The sequence below is a fragment of the Mangifera indica genome, chromosome 13, assembly GCF_011075055.1.
Source record: "Mangifera indica cultivar Alphonso chromosome 13, CATAS_Mindica_2.1, whole genome shotgun sequence".
NCBI classification, from domain to species: Eukaryota; Viridiplantae; Streptophyta; class Magnoliopsida; order Sapindales; family Anacardiaceae; genus Mangifera; species Mangifera indica.
The window spans coordinates 9767877-9788694 of record NC_058149.1 but is presented as its reverse complement, the minus strand read 5'-3'; the positions used below and the strand labels follow the sequence as shown (position 1 = coordinate 9788694).

Below are 20818 nucleotides of genomic sequence, written 5' to 3'. Positions count from 1 at the left end.
TTCTAAACATACAATACGAAATGGATGTGGACATTAATTTTCATTCCACAATTTAATAAACAATATTCAATGATAATGTCGTATTCACATACAAACCTACCCTTGGATGCTTTTTTTATAAATAATAAAAGTTCAAATCTTAAATAAATAAATAAATCCTACCCACTGATCATCCTACTCGTTTAAAAGAAACAATAAAACTATGTGTACCCACTTTGGGTACACAAATGTATATACATTTATATGTGTCATCATATGATTGAATGATTTTGAATTAAGAATAAAACAATAACTAATCATATGATGATACATATGAGTGTATATACATTTGTGTACCCAAAATAGGTACATATAGTATTGCTCTAAAAGAAAAGGCCTCCCCCGTCATTCCACAGGTCAATTATTCGATTGTAACTGTTATAATAAAAATATACCTATAAATTTATATATAAATGATAATATATTATATAATTATATAATTTTAAATTATAAATAAATTAATATTTAATTATATAATAATATATTGTTATTATTTATATATAAACTAACACTCCAATATTTAGGTGCCTTCGTCAAATAAACAGTAAAAGCAATATACCATTAAAACTGAGAATGGTATGAGCGAGGTTGAGGAGAATCAACAGCATCAGCAATGGTGGTGGTGATGAAGAGATCCCGAAGATTGAATGGCCCTATAGAAGAAGAGGGTCCATCCCAGAGAGCCTTTGCTAACTGCTCGTGGATTCTCTCTGTTGGGTGGAAAGAGTCCCACCAAACATGATCATCAGGACTGTCACATAAATAATACTCACTCATATTCTTGTTGCCGCCACAGGTGAACATTCCCCTGTATGGCCCATATCCGCAACAAGCATTTACTCCCTCCTTAAAACCTGAAAAGATTTTCTAAAATTTTACATATATCTACATCAAACATATAAAATAGTAATTTTATATCTATAGACTTTAAACTTATAAATATATACATATTTATATATATTATTTTATTTTTATTTTAAAATAATTTAATTATTTAATAACACATAAATATGTATTTATTTATATACTTTAAGTGCTTATAATTTTATTGCATATAAAATAAAGAGCGATATTACATATACACATTTTCAGTACATAAAATTGATATACAGATTATATGTTATCATATGATTGAATGTTATTTTATCTTTAATTAAAAATTATCTAATATATGAATATACATTATTCATATATGTATTTTGTATATCAAAATATATATACATAGTTTTATAATAAAACAAAATCTAATTAATAACGATGTATTATCATGTAATTGAATAGTTAAAAATTAAAGATAAAATAATATCTAATAACATAACAATATATCATTATTTATGCACAAAATTATTTACTTAATTTTATTCATTCATTTTTTTACCCATCTTTTCGCCAATAATGAATAAGTCAATAATCAGGATGACATCTACAAAAAAGAATATTCAACAACCCGGAACCAGATTCCTCTTTCAGATAAGTTTTTGCCTACCGGAATGTCAAACTCCCATTTATCACTTGCTCTTGGAATGAAAAGTTCCAGAACAAACTAATCAGTAAATATAGTCATAATCTAATGTTTTTTAATAGAAAAAGTTACCAGAAATGCACCTATTTTCGTTTAAGATGAGATCAATGAAGAATTAATACATACCATAGTTGCCAGGGTTGTTCATTCTGTCTTCAAGCCAGTTGTAGAAGTTGGCGTTGGAATATTTGAAGTCTTTAAAAATATATTCTAGGGTTGTGAGGATTCCTTTTAAAGCATTGTTATGTGCTTCTGCTAAAGCAGAAGCTGCTTCAAAGCAACCACCTTCACTTTCTTTATTGAGGTTCAAAGCTCTCAAGGCTGGCAAGCACCCTAATGGAGATAAGCCCAGAAACCCAAATTTTCTACCTCCTTTTTGATACAACACCTGATTATATAAGAAAATATTCAACAAAAGCAAATTGAAAAAGGCATTAATATAACGGAAAAAAAAAAAAAAAAAGCCTCATATTTACATTTGCTTAACCCAACATAAATGCTTTTTCAATATTGCCACAGGTAACTTGAGTGGTAATAGCAGAAACTTTATGTATAAAATGATACAAGTTTAAGTCTTCAATTTGAGGTTTTCCCTATTCGATTTGCTTGATTCCCCTAATGTGACAATTTGATTTGAATAGAATCCCTCGTTAAAAAAAAAAAAAATCTCAAAATCATGTGCTAGAAAGCTTACTTGGATTGCTTCTGTTAAGTTGCCTATGACCATGGAAAGATAATCTTCCGGTTGATAATCTTGTTGCATTTTGGGGTTATCCAGATAGCCACCCATATAATCATTGCTTCCAATACTGATGAAATAAACAGCTTCTGATATAAGTACCTTTGCTTCTGCTTCTCCACGGTTTTCAGTTAAGGTCTTCTTCACCTTCTCAAAATACTTCAATTGTGTAGGAAGATCAATCACCTTGCAGTGACAGCACCAATATAAATACAAAAAGTTCAAAAGTATGTAGATATTCAAGTTAAAAGTAACTTGAGTTCTGTGAAAATACCAAACCCTGATGGGTTTCAGGAAGTACACCGGCTCCACCAGAAGCAAAGTTAACACCATTGATATAATCAGAGGAGGGCTCTAAAAACGGAGGAATCAATGGCAAATTTGCGTAACTCGCTGAACAAAGGGAAGATTAATTAAAAATTAGCAATTATCTACAGTTAATCTTCCAAGCAAAAGGTGTTTAAGAGATACCGATAAAATCAACAATCACGCGACCGTCAGAGAAGCGACCCGTTGGTCCACCAAAGAAGCCGTTCTGGCCATAGGGCTTGAAATTTGCTTGGTTTTCAGGGGTGGTTTTAATGTAATTGTTGTTTCCAGTATCTACAGTGGAGTCTCCAAAGATGAAGAAGGCACTAGTCTTCTCCAGAGAACTACCTGATGAAGCCTTCACACTGACAAACAGTAACAGAATTACACATCTGTTCAAGAATTCTGAGCGGAAAACTAGCCTTGCCATTGGGTTTATCAGTGCTTCAATGTCAGGTGATATCGTCTATTCATATACTGTCTGTACTGAAGTCTCAGAAAGCGATTATTTAAAAGCAATGGGACGATTTTGACGCGCTTTGTATTGTTCAGCATTCAATATTCCATTACTCTGAGTAGTGGCCAACCAGGATTTTTGTTAGGCCTACATGGCTCCGTCATTCTTTACCAATTAACATAAAAAAAATTTAACTTTACCTTAAATATCAAAATTTTTAAAATTGGATTAGTGATGGAATTGATTGTCTTACTGATTCACAGTTGAATGGGTGGACTGTCATGAGCTTTCTATTTTTGCAGAATTCATCAGGCCACAACCAATTAAAAAAACAGAAAAAGAAGATAAGGAGCAGCTGAAAATAAAACTTTCCATTAAACCTGAAGGAAAGAAAGAAAGAATACAAACGTTTGATGCTTGTTTGGGAAACTGTTGGAGGGTGACAAATAGTTGACAATACAAAGAAAAAGAAATGGATCAACATTGAGCACAAAAAATTTGCAGATATGAAGAGTATCTGCAAATTGGACTGGGCCCAATTCTCTTAGTTGGGCTCCGTCTGTAAACGAAAATCCTGGAGTCCTGGGCTCTAAGCTATCATTGGAGGCTGCCTTTCGTAGCAGATATGAAGAGATAAACGAGTTATTTTGTCTCATCATGTGAGCGCACGTGGCACGGTAGCGAGGCTATTTTTGGAATTCAGTATTACCTCCAAATCTTCTCGTCGCTCGTCTTTGCCTGTGAAGTCTCCCTCCCTCTGTAACTCTCTAAACCCTAACGAGAATAGCTAGCTGGGATAACACTAAAGATTCTCTCCAATGACGTCTGCTAAGAAATATTACAAGGAGAAAATCACCCGTCGCAAGTAATGGATTTTCTTAACTTTCAATTTTCTTTATTTTTTAATAAATGATAAAAGATTTCTGTTCGCTTATATAAGAATTTGAAATAAATTTGTGCAGAGAGGAGAAACCGGAGGAGCCGGAGCAACCGAAATATCGGGACCGAGCTAAGGAGCGAAGAGAGGATCAGAATCCTGATTATGAACCTACAGAATTGGGCTCGTTTCACGCTGTCGCTCCTCCCGGCACAGTTGATCTTCGGTTGGACCCCGTTGTCCCCTACTGAATTAACGCAATTATATTTATTTTTTTGCTGTAAACTATATGAATGTGCTTTAAAATTCGTAGGTCGGCTGATGCTAACAAATTATCCATCGAGAAGAGCAAGTACCTTGGAGGTTAGTGTTTCTTAAGCCTTTTTATTGATTTTGGGCTTCTAGATTTGTATACCGTTCTATGTAGGGTAGCAAAATGGCAGTGGCCTTCGTACGGCCCGCTGTGATAAGAATATTGTTATCATACAAACATTTACTGTTGTTTTCTTTGTTAAATGACATTACATTGTTTTACATTACGAGATGTAATGGTGGCTTACTGAACTGAAATTCATTGATTTCTTGTTATGTAAAAGTTAGTTAGCTTCAAGTGAAATAATGTGATGTAGAAATAAAAATTGGTAATTACTGTCTGTGGAGGGCAAGATATGGAGCAATTGTTCAAATTTATAATGCTAATTTTCATAGTATTTTTTTCTTTTTTAAATGACTGGATGTATCTCAATCAGGTGATGTGGAGCACACACATTTGGTGAAAGGGTTGGATTATGCATTACTTAACAAAGTGAGAAGTGAGATTGACAAGAAGCCCGATGCTGGAGATGATGCTGATGGAAAGTCAAGGTAACTAAATTTAAATAAAGTGTCTTTGACTTCCAAATTTGAGTTTTGAGTAGATGGTCATTTGTCTAATTGTGTTACACTTTAAGGATGTATTGACTGATGCAATTTTCATCTTTTGTTACCATCTTCTACCTTATTACCCCTGATAATTAAAATTATGGTATAGGTTTAAACATTATAATTTATAATAATATAAAACAATTTAACAGTGCCTGTTTTGACTTTGGAGGTTGAATCATGGTCAAGATATTTATTCATATCTGGGGTAATGGACTGGGGATGGCAAAATATATCAAATATGTCTTTTCTATTAATTTTGTAATTTAGTTCTGTCTACTCTTTCATTTACCTGTGATTTATCATTTTACTGGCAGAGCTTCAAAAGAAGACAACAAAGTGTCATTTCGAACTGCAATTGCCAAGGTTCATTTCTCTATTTAGAACTTAGCTTTAAAATAAGAAGTTTCTTAGTCTATGACGTTGCATAAATTCTTTGTAATAATGACCTATTTGCCTTCTTTAGTCAGTGTATCAATCTATAGTCAAGCCTCAAATTGTTATCAAGACGAATGAGATGTTCCTTCCAGGACGAATGTCATTTATATTTAACATGGTAAGAACTCCCTCCCTCCCATGCTTATTGTTTAATAGCAGTTGTTTAGCTGTTCTACTTTATGAATCTATGGTCGTTGACAAACTTGTGGTCTTTTTGGGCAGCTCATGCAGTTTTGTTCTTTTCAGATATGAATCTTATCATTTTGATCATAAAACAATCATCGTAATCTTTCTTTGGAAGTTGCTTGAAGTTGGTTTCTACCGTGCTATATTCCAACTTTTAACAATTGGAAGAATTTCTCTGGTTGATTGATCTTAAATTTGGGTGTGTTGCTGAGTTTAATGTATTTGGTAATGCAAATGGTGTTCCAATTGTTAGTTGATTTATTTCAAGGATTAGGTGGCCACATTTTGCATGATCCCACTGGCCATCTTTTTCTTTGGTGTTTCACCAAGATTTTTTATATGCAAAACCAGTGAAGATGTAGCCTGTTTAAGTGTTGATTTTCCCTGTAAACTAGGACCAAATATGGTTGAACTTTTAAATGTTGGATGTACTCTCTGAAGATTATTTATTTTTATTCGTAAGTTGGATAAAAGCATGCAAATTAAGCGTGTGGAGTTGTAGTAAGTATGAGCCTAGACTTAGTTATGTGTTTTTGCTTTTCTGACTATGTTTGAGAGTCATGTAAAGCTAGTTTTCTGACTTAAATTTGTCTTTTTTTTTTTCCTCACAATATAGGAGGGTGGATACTCTAGTGATATACCAACTACCTTGCAAAGGAGTAAAGCTGATTGTCCTGTTCCAGATGTCTGTAAAATTTCCACCCTTTTCTGTTAGGGTTTTTTTCAAGATGTATTAGTTCTAATGCTGAATGCTTGCTGATTTTGGTTTCTATTTACCATGTAGGAAATGGTCACTGTTGGTGTTGATGGTTCTGTGCTAGATCGAATTGCTAAAATCATGACATATCTTCGCCTTGGATCATCTGGAAAGGTTCTCAAGAAGAAAAAGAAGGAAAGAGATGCAAAAGGTAATGGTTCTCTTTGCTTTTTGTCGTAAGTAGCTGACACCATTTCTGGGCATTTCATTTAGGATCTTCATATAGTTTGGTGCACAATAGAAGAAGCTTTACTCTATAGTAGGTTGGATTCAATCCAAGCTGATTGAGCTTGAAGTTGAACTAAGATCAAACGAACGAAGTTGGAGCTTAGGAATGGGCTCGTTTTTATGAACAGGCCAAGTTTGAGCTAGTTCAGACTGAATCCAAAGTTATTATTATTTTTTTTTTAAGCCAAGTTTGAGCCTTAGCTTTTCGATTTGAAGCTGGTTTTTTTGGATTTGAGTCGATCTCGATTTGAAGCCCTACTTTAAAGAACTTGAAGCTATAAATCAGAAACATAAAATTTTAAAACATTTCATTGTATTTAATTCCTTGATGAGGAAGAAAAATGTCATTTTGGTGTTGTGCCTAAGAGACTGGGGATGTGCTTGAAGTAGCAGGGGCGTTAAAGTAATTGACTTTTTGCTTATAAAAATATTGAGTCTTTTAGATAATGCACATCCAGCAAAGCTTAATGACTCTGGCTGGTAGCATTCTGGTTAAGACTGAGAAAGAAATCTAAATCTGTAATCATTATTGGGATATTGCTATTTTCATCTTAGACATACTGTGGTATGCCAATCTTCTATAATTTGTGTGCCCAAGTTTGATTTTCTCAATATTGTCTAAATTTTCTGCTACAGGAAAGACTACAACTGTTATTGGTAATGAATATGATGAAGATGATAAGCCATTAAAACCTAATGGTGGGGTACTAAATAATAGAACTGAAAGAGAGATCTTGCCACCGCCTCCACCGCTTCCCAGGAAAAGTCATGTTGATTCAAGAGAGAAGCAAGGCCCAGCTGTTGCCAGGGCAGAAGAAGAAGATATATTTGTGGGCGATGGTATTTACTATGAGGTTCCTGGTAAGGACATCAGCCAAAGCCCTGTTTCTGAGGATATGGAAGAGTCTCCTCGAAATAAGGAAAAAGTTTCCTACTTCAATGAACCTGCTTATGGTCCAGCTCCACCTGCTGCACCTCAAGGCTGGCAAGATATGGTAAGCTGATACTCCCATTCATTTATCATTCCAGGTGTGTAAGCTAGTTGGTAGTAATTGACATTTTAATCACAACACTGGGGGAAAGAAATAGTATAAAAATTTGAAGCTACTGCACGTTAGTTGTGCCTTGTAATAATTATTGACTGTCTTTTCTGCTATGATTTTTTTCCTCTTCTTTTTTCTCTGCATTGACTCTTTTAAAACCTCAGAATGGATATGATGCCATGCAAGCACAAGTTTTGGCTAGTGGCTACCAGGGAGAGTGGCAGGACTACCAATATGCTGAACAATTGGCTTATCCTGAACAATACCTACAACCAGACATGCAGGGTTATGATATTCAACCAGGTTTGAATATGCCTCAAGATCCACGCTTCATGACTCAAGAAGAGAAGGATCGGGGCTTAGGTTCTGTGTTCAAGCGAGATGATCAAAGGCTTCAACAATTGAGAGAGAAGGATGCCCGAGAGAAGGATCCCAACTTCATCTCCGAAAGTTATTCTGAATGTTATCCTGGGTATCAAGAATATAACCGTGAGATTGTGGACAGTGATGATGAAGATGACTTGTCAAAAATGGATATGGGAGGGAGGGTAAGTGTTCTCTTTGTAGGGAATTCTTATGCATGATGTCTTTACTTTCATTTGAGTTGATGGTTTGGCATGGAATAAATGCATTTGGAAAAGAAAAGAGCAAGGCTTATAGCAGCTCTTCTAAGTCTTCAATCCATAAGAATTACAATATCTTAAAAGGAGCTACATAAGAGACTGCTAGTGTGAATAAAAGACATTTTATATTTTTACTCATCATCTCTTAATAGTTTACTCAAAATGTTTTGACTTGAAAAAAGTAATTGGTATAATAACATTTTCTAAATATTTTTCTACAGGCGAAGGGTCGTCTTCATAGGTGGGACTTTGAGACAGAAGAGGAATGGGCAACATACAATGAGCAGAAGGAAGCCATGCCAAAGGCTGCCTTTCAGTTTGGTGTGAAAATGCAAGACGGGCGGAAGACACGAAAACAGAACAAGGACCAGAAACTTAACAATGAGCTGCACAAGATTAATAAGATATTGTCTAGAAAGAAGATGGAGAAAGAAGGAAGTGAAGGGGGCCATCATGATGATGATTTACAGCCTGTAAAAAAGGCTCGAGTATGAATTAGACAGATGTTTGACTCTAATATGTAACTGTGAAAATCTTTATATGGATCCTAGAACTTGCAGCATTCTCATAAACTGCAATCTGTCTTCATTTGTTCATAAAACTGAAGCAACAGAAAAATTTAGGAAGCACGTGTGTCTGCTCTTTTAAATTGATATATAGTTTTGCAGGTGTGAAGAATCTTGTATGATTTTTTGACAATGAATTTTTCTGGGTTTTTTTCTTTTTTTTAAGGGCAAGGATGCTAATAAATTTTTTATTTTCCTTTTCCTCGGAAGATAAATACTTAATTTGAAGAGTTGCTGATGGATGAATGGATTGAACAATTAAATGAAGAGGCCACCATGATCAGTAGTTGAATTGGTGCCCGAACTGTACAAGATGGTTAGGTTACAGATTCCTGAATTTTTCTGATTAGAAATTAAATGAAGACTCCACTGCACCACATATAGTCCATACTTCTCGTGATTAGAAATTGTAGTAAGTAGGCAGAAATGATACTTGATATATGAATCCAAATTTCTAATAAATAAATTTAAAAAAATCTCGAAAGTCAACCTTATGGGTATGACTAGACGTTACCAATAGAGGACAATTACAAGTACTCTTCAGTTCGAAGCTTTAAAGAGTTGAATACTAAAACCAATTGATAGCAAGCAAATAATTTCAAATCTATAGAAGATGTTTCGCGGTTGTCAAAGAAGGTCTCAGATCGGATCTCACACTGCATCATCTTCATTACTCAACTTAAATGAAGTATTGTCATTCATTTTCAAAATCATGGGTCAAGACATGAAGAAAATGAAGTATTGTCATTCATCCTCAAAATCATGGGTCAAAGGCCTGAAGAAAAGGGAGGATTCAAAGGTATATTTTCCTCTCAAAATTTGTATACAAGGAAGAAGAAGATGAGAGGAGAGTGAGAGAGATGTGAAAATATGGATAGATTATTAGAGATTATTATATCTTTCTTGTACTGCATAAAAATCAAATAGAATGCCATGGAGGTAGGCATTTAGATCATCACCCGAACCATGCAAAAATTTCAGTGTTGCATCTTTGTCTCTTACCTATCTTCATTTATCTTAATATTTATTCTCATTTACTTGTAGCAAATTTACTCGAGCTTTCTTAATCACTAATAATTGTTATCATATCTTTATTTCATACAAGATTCTAAAAGTTATTATTTGAGCAAATAATAATTATAATTTTGGTTTAATAAAACTAAATAATTTCATAATTTCATAACTATTTAAAAATGAACTTAAGTAATTATTAAAGAATTAGTTAAATACACTTAAAAATTATAATTTAGATAGACAGTATTAGTATGGGCTGCAAGATTTAACTGACTTTTAAAAGAGATCTAATTATCTACTATACAAAAGTCATAATTTGAATAAACGGTATCAAAATTTCTTTCAATGTGTTGAGAATGGAGGTGGAAAAAGATAATGAAAGGGGAGGGAGAAGTAAAAAGGAATGGAGGAGGAAAAAAAAAAAAAAGAAGAGAAGGATTTTTTAAAAAATAAAGTAAAATTATCATTATAACCTTAATATATTATAAGAAAATTACAGTCGAAATTAACTATTTTTATTAAAAAAATAGTTTTACCAATTTTAAAAAATGAGAAATATTATTTTATCAAAGTTTGGGTGAAAAATTTTATAGTTTAAACTATAAGTACTAAATATCGTTTTAAGTGTTGTTTGGTGATAATTAATAAATTTGTGTAACCTTTGTAATAAAGGTATTATTATATATACATAAATGATATATTATCATATAATTATATTATATTATATTTTTAATTTAAAATTATTTAATTATATAATAATATATCATTTATATATATAAATTATATTTAAAAAAAATGTGTTATGATAAGATCCTGTTTTGTTGTGTTGTCTCTGTAAGCCCATGAACCAGGCCTGCTGTAATCCCAGCTCGGAGCCCAATTTTCATTTTGTTTTATTTCAAGGATTAATGGCACAGGCGGCTGTATTTCCATTATCTTTTAAAATTGAAAGAGTTCCGTGCGACTGAGGATTAAATTTTCCTTGTATCTTTCTCTCTGTTCTGCTACCTCTTCTTTGTTGTCTCTTCTTTCGTACAATTGAAGACTCAAAATCGAAGCTCGAATTCCAACGCCAAATAGACGGAAAGGTTAGTATATGATCATCCTTATATCCTCAATTATTACTTGTGATTTTTTTTATTAAATCTGAAATTTTGGTTGAGAATCCTAGACGAGGGTAACATCTAGAAGCTTTAATTGGAAGCAATTTTTACTTCAGATTAACATAATTATCTCCTCTATATCTTTTCTGATTGAAAATCACTCGCACTTTTATGAGAATTGCATTTTATGCGATTATAAACCACGAATTTTAATTATAAGTTTATGTTCTTTCATTCCCTGTCTTGTGTAAATAATATTGCTACAAACTTTGTGAATGAAATAAATGAAAATTTAATTCTTGCAGATGCTTAATGTGACTAACTGCAGTTTTTTTTTTTTTTTATACACACTGAAATTGCATATTCGGGATGCCTTTTTCTCCCTGAATGTTTATGTTTCATGCTGTGTTGTATGTGATTCGTTTTATTGTGTTTTCTATAAATTTCAACTAATGTATTTTGTTGCTGGAATTTTTCTGCAAAGTAGCATGGAAACTCACAATGGGGTGCGTTTCCACGTTTCAGAAATGTTTCTGTTTCTGAAACTCTCTGAAACTTGTAGGAAACGTTTCGGGTCATTTTAAAATTTTTGAAAAATTTTGAAATGCATTTCTTTTAAAAGAAAAATAATGGAATCGATTGAACACGCATCTTTTGTATTTTCAAACTAGAAATGTCTTTAAATCTCATATTGAATTCATCTCCTCTCCATTCTTCGATGTGTTACTCATCTCCTACTTAGCATATTATATAGATTAATGTGTATTGTTATTTTTTTCTTAAATATCTACATGTGTTTGCTCAAGAATAATTTACAATAGGTTTTATGATTCTATTTTATAGTATTTTTTCTCTTCATTTTGTTTATTAATTATTTCTATATTATCTAAGTTTATATGTTTTTGTTATAAAAAATTTGGTATTTATAAAAAAATCCTTATATTTTTCATATTTATAAGTTTCTTCACGTTTCCGTTTCTTATATTTTTTAAAAAATACATTTCTACGTTTCTGTTTCTGCGTTTCCACGTTTCTCCGTTTTCGTTTCCGTGCTACATAGTTTTTCTGAGCAGCTGATATGGTACCTCTTTCAATTTGCAGTGAAACTTGTGTGGCGTTTGATCATTAATCATTTGATTGCATGTGGTCTGCTGCATGGCGATAAATGATGATAGAGTTGTATATTCTTCCCTTCCTAAGATGGAAAAAAGGGAGGATAGTAAGTTCCCATATAGGGAACCTGTATGGGATGTGTTGGAAGACAAGAAAACCTACCTAAAAGACAAAAAATTCACCAAACAAGATTATACATACCAGTTTCCACGTCAATCTGAAGACTTCATTGATGAAGGATATGATTCAGGTGAGGATCAATGTTATGCCATGCAAAGTAATAATATGCCTCCTGAGGTAAACTTGAAAAATGTGCTGAATGGGATATTTGCAATCATAACTGGGCAAAACAAAGCTCCAAGTGTTTCCACAACTCAGGAAGAGCCCACTTCAAATGTTTCATTTCTTGGATCTGGGAAGAATGGTGATACAGACTTGCACTCCTCGGTGTACATACCAAGTGCACCACCACTTCTTGAGCCTGATGGAATTAAATGTACTGCTTACAAAGAGGTTTTGGAAGCTGATCCACCGGAGTGGCTTCCTGATAGTTCCACTACCGTTTGCATGCAGTGCACTGCTCCATTTACTGCACTTACACGTGGTAGACATCATTGTCGGTTTTGTGGAGGGATATTCTGTAGAGCATGCACCAAGGGCAGGTGTTTGTTACCTGTGAAGTTTAGGGAACGAAATCCTCAGAGGGTTTGTGATGCCTGCTATGATAGACTTGATCCTTTGCAAGGAATTCTTATTAACTCTATCAGCAATGCTGTGCAAGCGGCAAAACATGATGTGACGGATTGGACGTGTGCAAGGGGATGGCTTAATCTTCCAGTTGGTTTGTCTATGGAATATGAGATATACAAAGCTTCTAATGCATTAAGAAGCTACTGCCAGGTGAAGTTTCTGGTTTTCATTGAATTGTATATTACTATGGTCTTGTCTTCTTACTGTTCTTAGATATGATGGATTCATTTTGTTAATTCTAATTGTAATTGGTCTAGGTCTTAATTCCACATGAGAATTCTGTTTTTCTTTTTTTTTGTGACAGGTTTTTTTTTTCTTGTTGCAAGATTTGGTGCTTCAGCGTACAAAAACTATTTACACTTATATCTTTTTGCTAAATAATATCCTATATTTGTTGATATGACAGGTTGCTGCATTGAATTCTGAGAGGTCCATACCTATAGCTGTTCTGAAAGAAGCCAAAGGCCTTGCTATCTTAACAGTTGCTAAAGCTGGTGTGCTCGTTTCTTACAAACTTGGCACTGGTTTGGTTGTTGCTAGAAGGTCAGATGGCTCCTGGTCTGCTCCATCAGCTGTAATGTCAGCTGGTTTAGGATGGGGTGCTCAGGTAAATATTTTAGTGGGTCAGAATTCCTTGAGTATGTACTGTTTCTATAATTGAGATCAGTATTTATATGGCCAAGGCAAGTTAAAAAATAAATGTATATGTTTCAATTTTTTTTTTTTGTGTGTAAAAAATAAATGTATGTATCCTGTTTTGAATTGATTTATTAGTCTATTTGTCAGATTGGTGGTGAACTCATGGACTTTATAATCGTGCTCCATGATTTAAAAGCTGTGAAGACATTTTGTAGTCGCATGCATTTTTCTCTTGGTGCCGGTTGCAGTGCTGCAGCAGGACCGGTTGGGAGAGTGCTGGAAGCAGATATTCGGGCTGGAGACAGAGGTTCTGGCATGTGTTATACTTACAGTTGTAGCAAAGGTATTGTATCCCTATTGGCAACTTTGTTGTTAAGTAGAATTACTATCTTTTACTTTGGGTGATATAAAAATTTGATGATGATTGTATTAGTAAAAGTTGAGGACAGACATTCTTTGGAGGGTGAGCCATAAAACTTGTTTGGAGTTGTTAGTTTCTGATATTGATTACAATTTGCACCATTTTTGGAAAGTTCTTTTTAAATTTGTTTCAAGTTTCTGACATTTAGCATTTACTAGTCGAAGAGCTGTGTTTTGGGTATTCTATGATGAGAGACCAGGGTTCTTTTGCACATATTTATTTTTTAATTAGACTGTTGTGTATAGATTTTTCGGGTTTTTAAACCATCTAACTTTTGTGTATAGTAGTCAAATGAACTTAATTAGGATTATTCTTGTATAAGTTAAATGAAATTAATTTACCACAATTAGATCTTAGAACTAAGCAGATTAAAAAAATTGCTTTCGATAGATGTTTATATTTACAAAATCTAATTTATTAGGGATCCATGGTTGATGTGACAATTCTGCTGGATTCATTTCCTGGCGTTGTTTTGCCATCTGCATACTTTAGCAAAACCCTTTTTGTATTTGTAGTTGGTGGGAGCATTCATTCGATTAGTGTTACCATCACATTTTATGAGGGATGCTTGGTGTGTATTACAATTCTTCTGGATGCATGTCATGCCACTGTTATGTCTATAGATACCATAGATACATTTTTGCTGGTGGTTGTTAGAAGTATGTGTCAACTTAGGGCTAATTATTGCTGAACATTCTGTTAAGTAATACAAAATTCATTTGGTGATTTATGAGCTTGATCATTCTGATATTTCTTCTTTCTCTAATGTATTTCTGCTTCATTACTGACCCACATGATGCTTATGTTGTTCAAAATTAACAGGAGCATTTGTTGGAGTGTCGCTTGAAGGGAACATTGTCGTGACGAGGATGGATACGAATCTACGGTTTTATGGTGATCCTTATCTGACTACTGCAGACATTCTACTCGGGACATTGGACAGGCCGAAAGCTGCTGAGCCTTTGTATGGAGCCCTTGAAGATCTTTATTCCAGTCTAGGCTGTTAGTTTTAGCTTTCGGCTGCACTTTTACTGGGTGTGGCACTAGTCTGCTGAATTCTGAAATTAATTCATTACCCAATATGTGATCAAATCTGTAATTATAAATCTAAAATTGATGGGAAAATATAGTTTAAGGAGAGACCAATGATGGTCCATATGTATTTATGTTGTTTGAAAATTGAAATTAATATAAATTTGATTATAAAATTATTTAATAAACTTTGAGGGTAAAATGTCCTTTAATTTGGGATTTTTTTTTAATGGTTTTTTCAGTAATTTTATCTGAAAATTAACATAATTTGTTAAAAGATTGTATAGATGGGTGAAAATTGGTGTTTTTAAACTTAATAGGGAGCAATGGCTTTTTAAATTTTAAGAGAATCTTTATTATTAGACCAATGTTGACGTCTTTATTGCGCTAAATTAGGGCTAAGGGACTTTTGCCTACCCAAGGTTTGTTGAAATGATCAACTTTTATCTGTTAAATTGAAAAAATCTAAAATCTCATCTTTATATTAAAATATATTGTTTGGACTAAAAGTAAAAATATTATATCTAAAAATATTTAAAATATTAAAAAATTATTATATTTTTTTCAATTAAAAAATATAAATATTTTTCTTTAAAAGTTTGAAAAATGAACATTTTTTTTTAAGGTTTACTTTTCAGTAATCATTTCCTTTTTTATCATTGAGGTTTTCTTTCACTCTTGGTCTTTCTTGTCACCCTCCTCTATTGTCTTTATTGGAAATGAAGACAAAATTATTTTCGTCTCAAGCGAGACCAAGAGGGAGAAAAATGCAGACAATTAAAAAGAAAATAGTTGTAAGAAGGAGAATAGTCACTTTTTAAACGTTTGATGGGAGAAAATTGTTAAAATTTTAAACTAAAAAGAAAAAATGTGATAAATTTTTATTTTTCTAATATTTTTTGTTAAATAACATTTTTACCTTTAATTATAACAATGAATTTTAACAGAATTATAGGTATTTGAGTTTTTTAAATTTAACAAATAAAACTTTTTTAGTTTTAAAAAGTAGGTTCCCCCCTCCCCCCAAATCTTGAGGTTTCTTCCCTCTCTTTCCGATGATGGCGATAGGTGAGATGAGATATCGACAAACATTTGTTCATCTTTTTCTATAAAGAGACATCTCTTTGTCTATGCAGATGAAAAATCAATGAAGAGACATTTGTTACCATCTCATCTCAGCCACTATCATTGTCAGATGGTCGTTGGAGAAGGAGGGAACAAACCTAGGGACCTACTTTTAAAAACTGAAAAAGTTTTTAAAATAAGATAAAATTATTAGTTTTTAAAACCTGTAGAGAAAAATAGTGCTTATACAATACCTTGAGTGGGAATAAGGTTTTTGGCTCAAAAAAGAAACCTTTTGCCGGCTATGAATAGTAGAAACTTTTCATATGAAGATGTAATATCTTCCCATAATTATCTTATTCAAACCGGAGGTTGATTTAATCACTTTTAAAAACAAGATAATTAGGGAATAATATTAAGAAGTTTGAAAAAATAATATTTATTATTTTTCATCGTAGAAACTAGAAAGTCTTAAGCTCTTGGATTCAGTAAGCGACTAGAACAGCAACAGCAACACTATCACAATGTCATAAGAGTTAAATCTTTGCAGAAGTTCAGCTCGATTTAATTTCCTCTTTCTTTCTCTTTTGCTTGTTGACTTCTCTTCAGAGATTTCACTGCCAGGTACCATTTTCTTTATCGTATTTGTTGACTGATTTACTGGACTGTAAACAACCCCATATGGAAAAAAAACAAAGATCGTCTTGGGTTGTATAAGATTCTGCAATATGCACAAATTAAACAGATAAAAATTGAATAAATATGGAAACAGAGACGGGTATTTCACAAATAAAGAAATTGACTCTAAATTTTATTGGTTTTTGATTCTATTGTGATTGCATCTTTGTTAACAATGCACGTTTTCAGTTAAATTAATTGTGATTACTAATTTTTTACATTGATTCATCATGTTCTTGAGCTAAAATATATGAAACTGTTGACTTTATGTACAGTAGCATGACCAACTCCAAGAATAAGGGCAAAAGGCCCATGTTTGATACTGTTGGTGTGCACAGTAGGCGGAGATTGATCAATGGTGGCACAACAAATCTAAGTGGACTTGCTGGGACGAACCAATTGTAAGTAGCACCACAGTTTATTTGAATAAGGTTGTTTTTGGTTTACTCAAACTCTGATGGTTTTTTCGATGTTGATTAATGGGTAGGAGTAAAGCTCAGCCGCATAAGGAGATGGCTAGTAAAGAAAATGTGAAACTTGTAGTGAGTTGATGCGTATTTTTTATTTACTTATTTTTGGTGGAAGACTGAGATGAAGGTTTATGAAGTTGCTATGGGGCACAGATGGTTTTGGAAGTTCCTTATTCTTGTTATCATATCATTTTAATTTCAAAATGCAAGTATTTGTTCATTAGCACATTGTACATGTTATTTGTAGGTTCCTTCACAGCAACCTCAGAATGAAACAGTAAAGACTGATGAACAGCTAAATAAATATGGCCAGGACATTTTGGCAATGAAGGAGGATATTAAATCCATTAAGGAGGCAGTATTGTCCATGTGTGAAAAGTTTGCTACCTTTGAAGAATCATTCATTCAACTGCAAAAGCAAATATTGCTTCCAGGTTTTAAAGGATCATGTGGCAGTATTTCCATGACTGAAAGTGGGCAGCCTTCAAACTCTAAAAATGATCTTTTTGTTTGTGGGATTTGCACTGAAACCAAGGCTTCAAATGAATCATTCAGCATTCAGGGTTGCTCTCATATATACTGTACAGACTGTGTGGTCAAGTATGTGGCTGCAAAATTGGAAGAAAACATTACATCTATCTGTTGCCTAGAAACAGAATGTCAAGGTTTTTTAGAGCCTGAGTATTGCCGTGATATACTTCCTCACGACTTATTTGCTAGGTGGGGCACTGCTTTATGTGAGTCTGTGATTCTTGGAGATCAAAAATTTTATTGTCCTTATAAAGATTGCTCAATTCTTTTGATTGATGATGGAGAGGAGTTTATCGTGGAATCAGAGTGCCCTAGTTGTAGGAGAATGTTTTGTGCACAGTGTAAGGTCCCTTGGCATGCAGGGATTGAGTGCGACGTGTTTAAGGAGTTGAATGAGGATGAGAGAGAGAAAGAAGACATTATGTTGATGAAGGTAGCACAAAATGAGAAATGGAAGAGGTGTCCAAATTGTAGGTACTATGTTGAGAAGAAAGACGGTTGCTTGTATATCAAGTGCAGGTCAGTTTTACATTTCAGTGCTTTTCATAGTCTCTTGTGGATGTATTACTTAACTGGTTGTACCTTTACTGTGTCAGATCATATACACTGCTCGAAATCCTGTCATCCCTGGATTTCAAGCAAACCTCATAGCTGGTTTTAAAATGATCCCTTCCTTGAAACATGATTGAGTGTCTGAGTTCTTAACTCTTTCTATATTTGAATATAATTGTCATCCCCTTCCTAAACTGTGCTGTAGAAGGTCTTATTTCTGTGGTGGGCTTAGTTGTCTAACAACGTCTACGCTTAGGTAAAATTTTTTATCTTTGAAAGCTTTGGTTCTTTGTTCACCAAGGTGATATATCCATTGAATATGGTAGGAATATCTTCAGTGGTTTAATATGGTAGAACAAACGACTGTCAGAGAAATTAACTTTAATGACTTAGGCTTCTAATAGAAATAAGTTGATATAGGTTATGATAGATCATTGAAATTGTAAATGATCTGAACAAGGCTTGGTCCAATTAGATGGATATAGTAGTTGGCATTGTTGCTTGATTGTATATGACTCAGTCTTTAGACAGCAAAGTGGCTTCTTTGGCAAATAGATCATGAGGTATAAATCGTTGGAGTTTGAAGTATTTGGCTTTTCCTTGAATGATAATTATAGACCATCAAGTTTTTGCTGCTTGTTGAAAAAGTGGTTAGAAGGTTACAAGGATGGAACCAAGCTTTCTTTTGTAGATGTGGTACACTGACTTTAATATCTATTCACCATCTATACCTTTTTAAAAAATTCTTTTAAGGTTGCTTTTAGGATATGAAAAGTTAACTATGAAATTTTATTGGGTTGGAGTTGAGGCATTGGAGAAGATCGATTCTTGTGGAAAACAGTCAATGTATTGGTAATTTGGTGAAGTGAACGGTGTGTCTGTTAGATAGATGGCTATGGTGATTTTGGTTGGAATCAAATTCTCTGTCATGCAGTTATTAAAAGTGTTTACAGTATTTTGGCAATAGATCTGATTCTTTTTCGAAATTAGGGGCTGTTGTTGAAGTCCATGAAAAGTTGTATTTCTAAAATCTCATTAACTCTTCCCTTAGTTTGAAGCTATTTACAGCAAATGTAATTAAAGATTTTGTTCAGGAGGCTTCTTGATCAATTGGGTAAATCTCAGATTTGCTTGTAGTATTCCATGTTTCTGTGGATTATTGGCTTCTCAAAATGTCTATATAGAAAGTTAAGTGATATAATAATCATCTTCCATAGGATGTAAATATAATTTTAAGTTTGATGAAGTGGGAAGTAGGTGTAATTTTTGCCTTCTTTGATTGCTTGAGAATTTCTTTAAATAGTTTACAGCAGAATAGCTGATTTTTAGGGTTGGATCTTCAAGTTTTTTCTTTCAACTAGCTTTTATGTACAAATAAACTTAAAATGAAAATGATTTTCTCTTCTGATGTGATCCCTTATTTCAACAAATGCCATATTATTTTTTTTATTTTCTGAATGGCCATTATCATACACAGGTGTGGAGCTGCGTTCTGTTATAACTGTGGGGCTCCCTCAGATGAATTCTCTAATCTACACCATTATTGTTCCAAGTGTAATAATTAATATAGTATAAAATAATGTATATTATATTAATTTAAGCTATCAATTTGAGTTGAATGGAACTCGAATTGAATACTCTTAACTCGAGTTTGGTTTAATTTAAAAAATGATTCGAATTTTTTTATTCGAATTTTGTTTAAATTAGAATTAAACAAATTTGAGTCGAATCAAACTGAATCGAGTTAGTTATTTATATAAATAAAGATGTATTTAAGATTATTAATAATGATGTTATTCTACCATACTAATCATATTAGTTAAGAAATATTTTATTAATGAAATATTTATGTTTATTTTAATATAAAATTTATTTATATTATTCTAATAAATTTTATTTCTGGATTTGTCACTTGCTGAAGTCCATTGTCAAAATCACCATCCAGGCATCTACTAACTGGAACCACAATTTGATTATTCCTTCTAAAAGAGATATTTTATTTTATTTTTCAGAAATAATAAAATTATGCATATTATATAAATAAATATATATTTGATGTGTGTAATCATATAATTAAATAATTTTAAATTAAAAATAAAATAATATTTAATTATATAATGATATATATAAATATATATTTATTTGTGTATTATAATTGGTGTGCGATTTAATAACGATAGTATATATTAAATTACTCTATCACCTGTCTGGTTAATAAAAATTTGAATTATTTGTGTTTAATTTGTGTTTTAAATATATTATTCTGAATTTTTAATATATTAAACACGTATTTTATACATTTTTCATATTAAACACATGTTTTTATTGTTTTTTATGTTTTTATTTTTAAAATATTTTTTAAAGTACAAAAATATTCTTTACATTTTTAATTAATTACTATAATCTCATAATTATATAAAACAAAAACTTAATTTTTTATTCAAATCTCTAATCTCTTTTAATAATTTTTTTATTATAATTGAATTTTGATTATATATTATATTATATTAAATTTAATAGTCAATTTGAGATTTTTTATTTGAATTATTAATCAAAATATTTATAAAAAAATATTAAAATTATGTTTAATATTATCATATTTTTATAAATATATTATTAATAATATATCATATTAAATCTATATACACATGTTTCATATTATTTTTATATTTAAATTTTATAATTATTTTTTATAAATATAATTTTTATTATTTATTGTATTATACTTCTACAGTCACCTGGCAC

At 32.3% G+C, this 20818-nt stretch overlaps 4 protein-coding genes across 8 annotated transcripts; 3 read left to right on the top strand and 1 right to left on the bottom strand.

Moving 5' to 3' along the window:
- Positions 1 to 558: 558 nt before the first annotated feature.
- On the bottom strand, positions 559 to 3164 carry LOC123194831 (GDSL esterase/lipase 5-like). Its single transcript, XM_044608267.1, has 5 exons — positions 2772 to 3164; positions 2575 to 2693; positions 2256 to 2486; positions 1688 to 1949; positions 559 to 893 (listed from the first exon to the last, which is right to left on the bottom strand). Exons 1-5 carry the CDS (start codon positions 3037 to 3039, stop codon positions 601 to 603), a joined length of 1173 nt encoding a protein of 390 aa, XP_044464202.1. The 5' UTR covers positions 3040 to 3164; the 3' UTR covers positions 559 to 600.
- Positions 3165 to 3767: 603 nt separating this feature from the next.
- Positions 3768 to 8838, top strand: LOC123194830 (suppressor of mec-8 and unc-52 protein homolog 2). The gene is made up of 11 exons (XM_044608266.1): positions 3768 to 3931; positions 4029 to 4169; positions 4257 to 4306; positions 4693 to 4807; positions 5182 to 5230; positions 5331 to 5420; positions 6105 to 6173; positions 6273 to 6396; positions 7110 to 7468; positions 7681 to 8064; positions 8361 to 8838. Exons 1-11 carry the CDS (start codon positions 3885 to 3887, stop codon positions 8631 to 8633), a joined length of 1701 nt encoding a protein of 566 aa, XP_044464201.1. The 5' UTR covers positions 3768 to 3884; the 3' UTR covers positions 8634 to 8838.
- Positions 8839 to 10644: 1806 nt separating this feature from the next.
- Positions 10645 to 14965, top strand: LOC123195279. 4 transcript variants are annotated; one of them, XM_044608931.1, is made up of 5 exons: positions 10645 to 10807; positions 11924 to 12835; positions 13092 to 13292; positions 13460 to 13667; positions 14565 to 14965. In XM_044608931.1, exons 2-5 carry the CDS (start codon positions 11978 to 11980, stop codon positions 14750 to 14752), a joined length of 1455 nt encoding a protein of 484 aa, XP_044464866.1. In that variant the 5' UTR covers positions 10645 to 10807; positions 11924 to 11977; the 3' UTR covers positions 14753 to 14965. The 4 variants fall into 4 exon arrangements, with proteins under 4 accessions (XP_044464866.1, XP_044464868.1, XP_044464867.1 ...); XM_044608933.1 differs by having other exon boundaries at positions 10647 to 10807; positions 13472 to 13667; XM_044608932.1 differs by having other exon boundaries at positions 10649 to 10807; positions 14568 to 14965.
- A 1262-nt stretch (positions 14966 to 16227) lies between these two features.
- On the top strand, positions 16228 to 19759 carry LOC123194122 (E3 ubiquitin-protein ligase RNF144A-like). 2 transcript variants are annotated; one of them, XM_044607282.1, is made up of 5 exons: positions 16228 to 16466; positions 16799 to 16921; positions 17008 to 17062; positions 17238 to 18040; positions 19551 to 19759. In XM_044607282.1, the coding sequence occupies exons 2-5, from the start codon at positions 16800 to 16802 to the stop codon at positions 19636 to 19638; spliced, it is 1068 nt and encodes a 355-aa protein (XP_044463217.1). In that variant the 5' UTR covers positions 16228 to 16466; position 16799; the 3' UTR covers positions 19639 to 19759. The 2 variants fall into 2 exon arrangements, with proteins under 2 accessions (XP_044463217.1, XP_044463216.1); XM_044607281.1 differs by having other exon boundaries at positions 16229 to 16466; positions 16796 to 16921.
- Positions 19760 to 20818: the final 1059 nt, after the last annotated feature.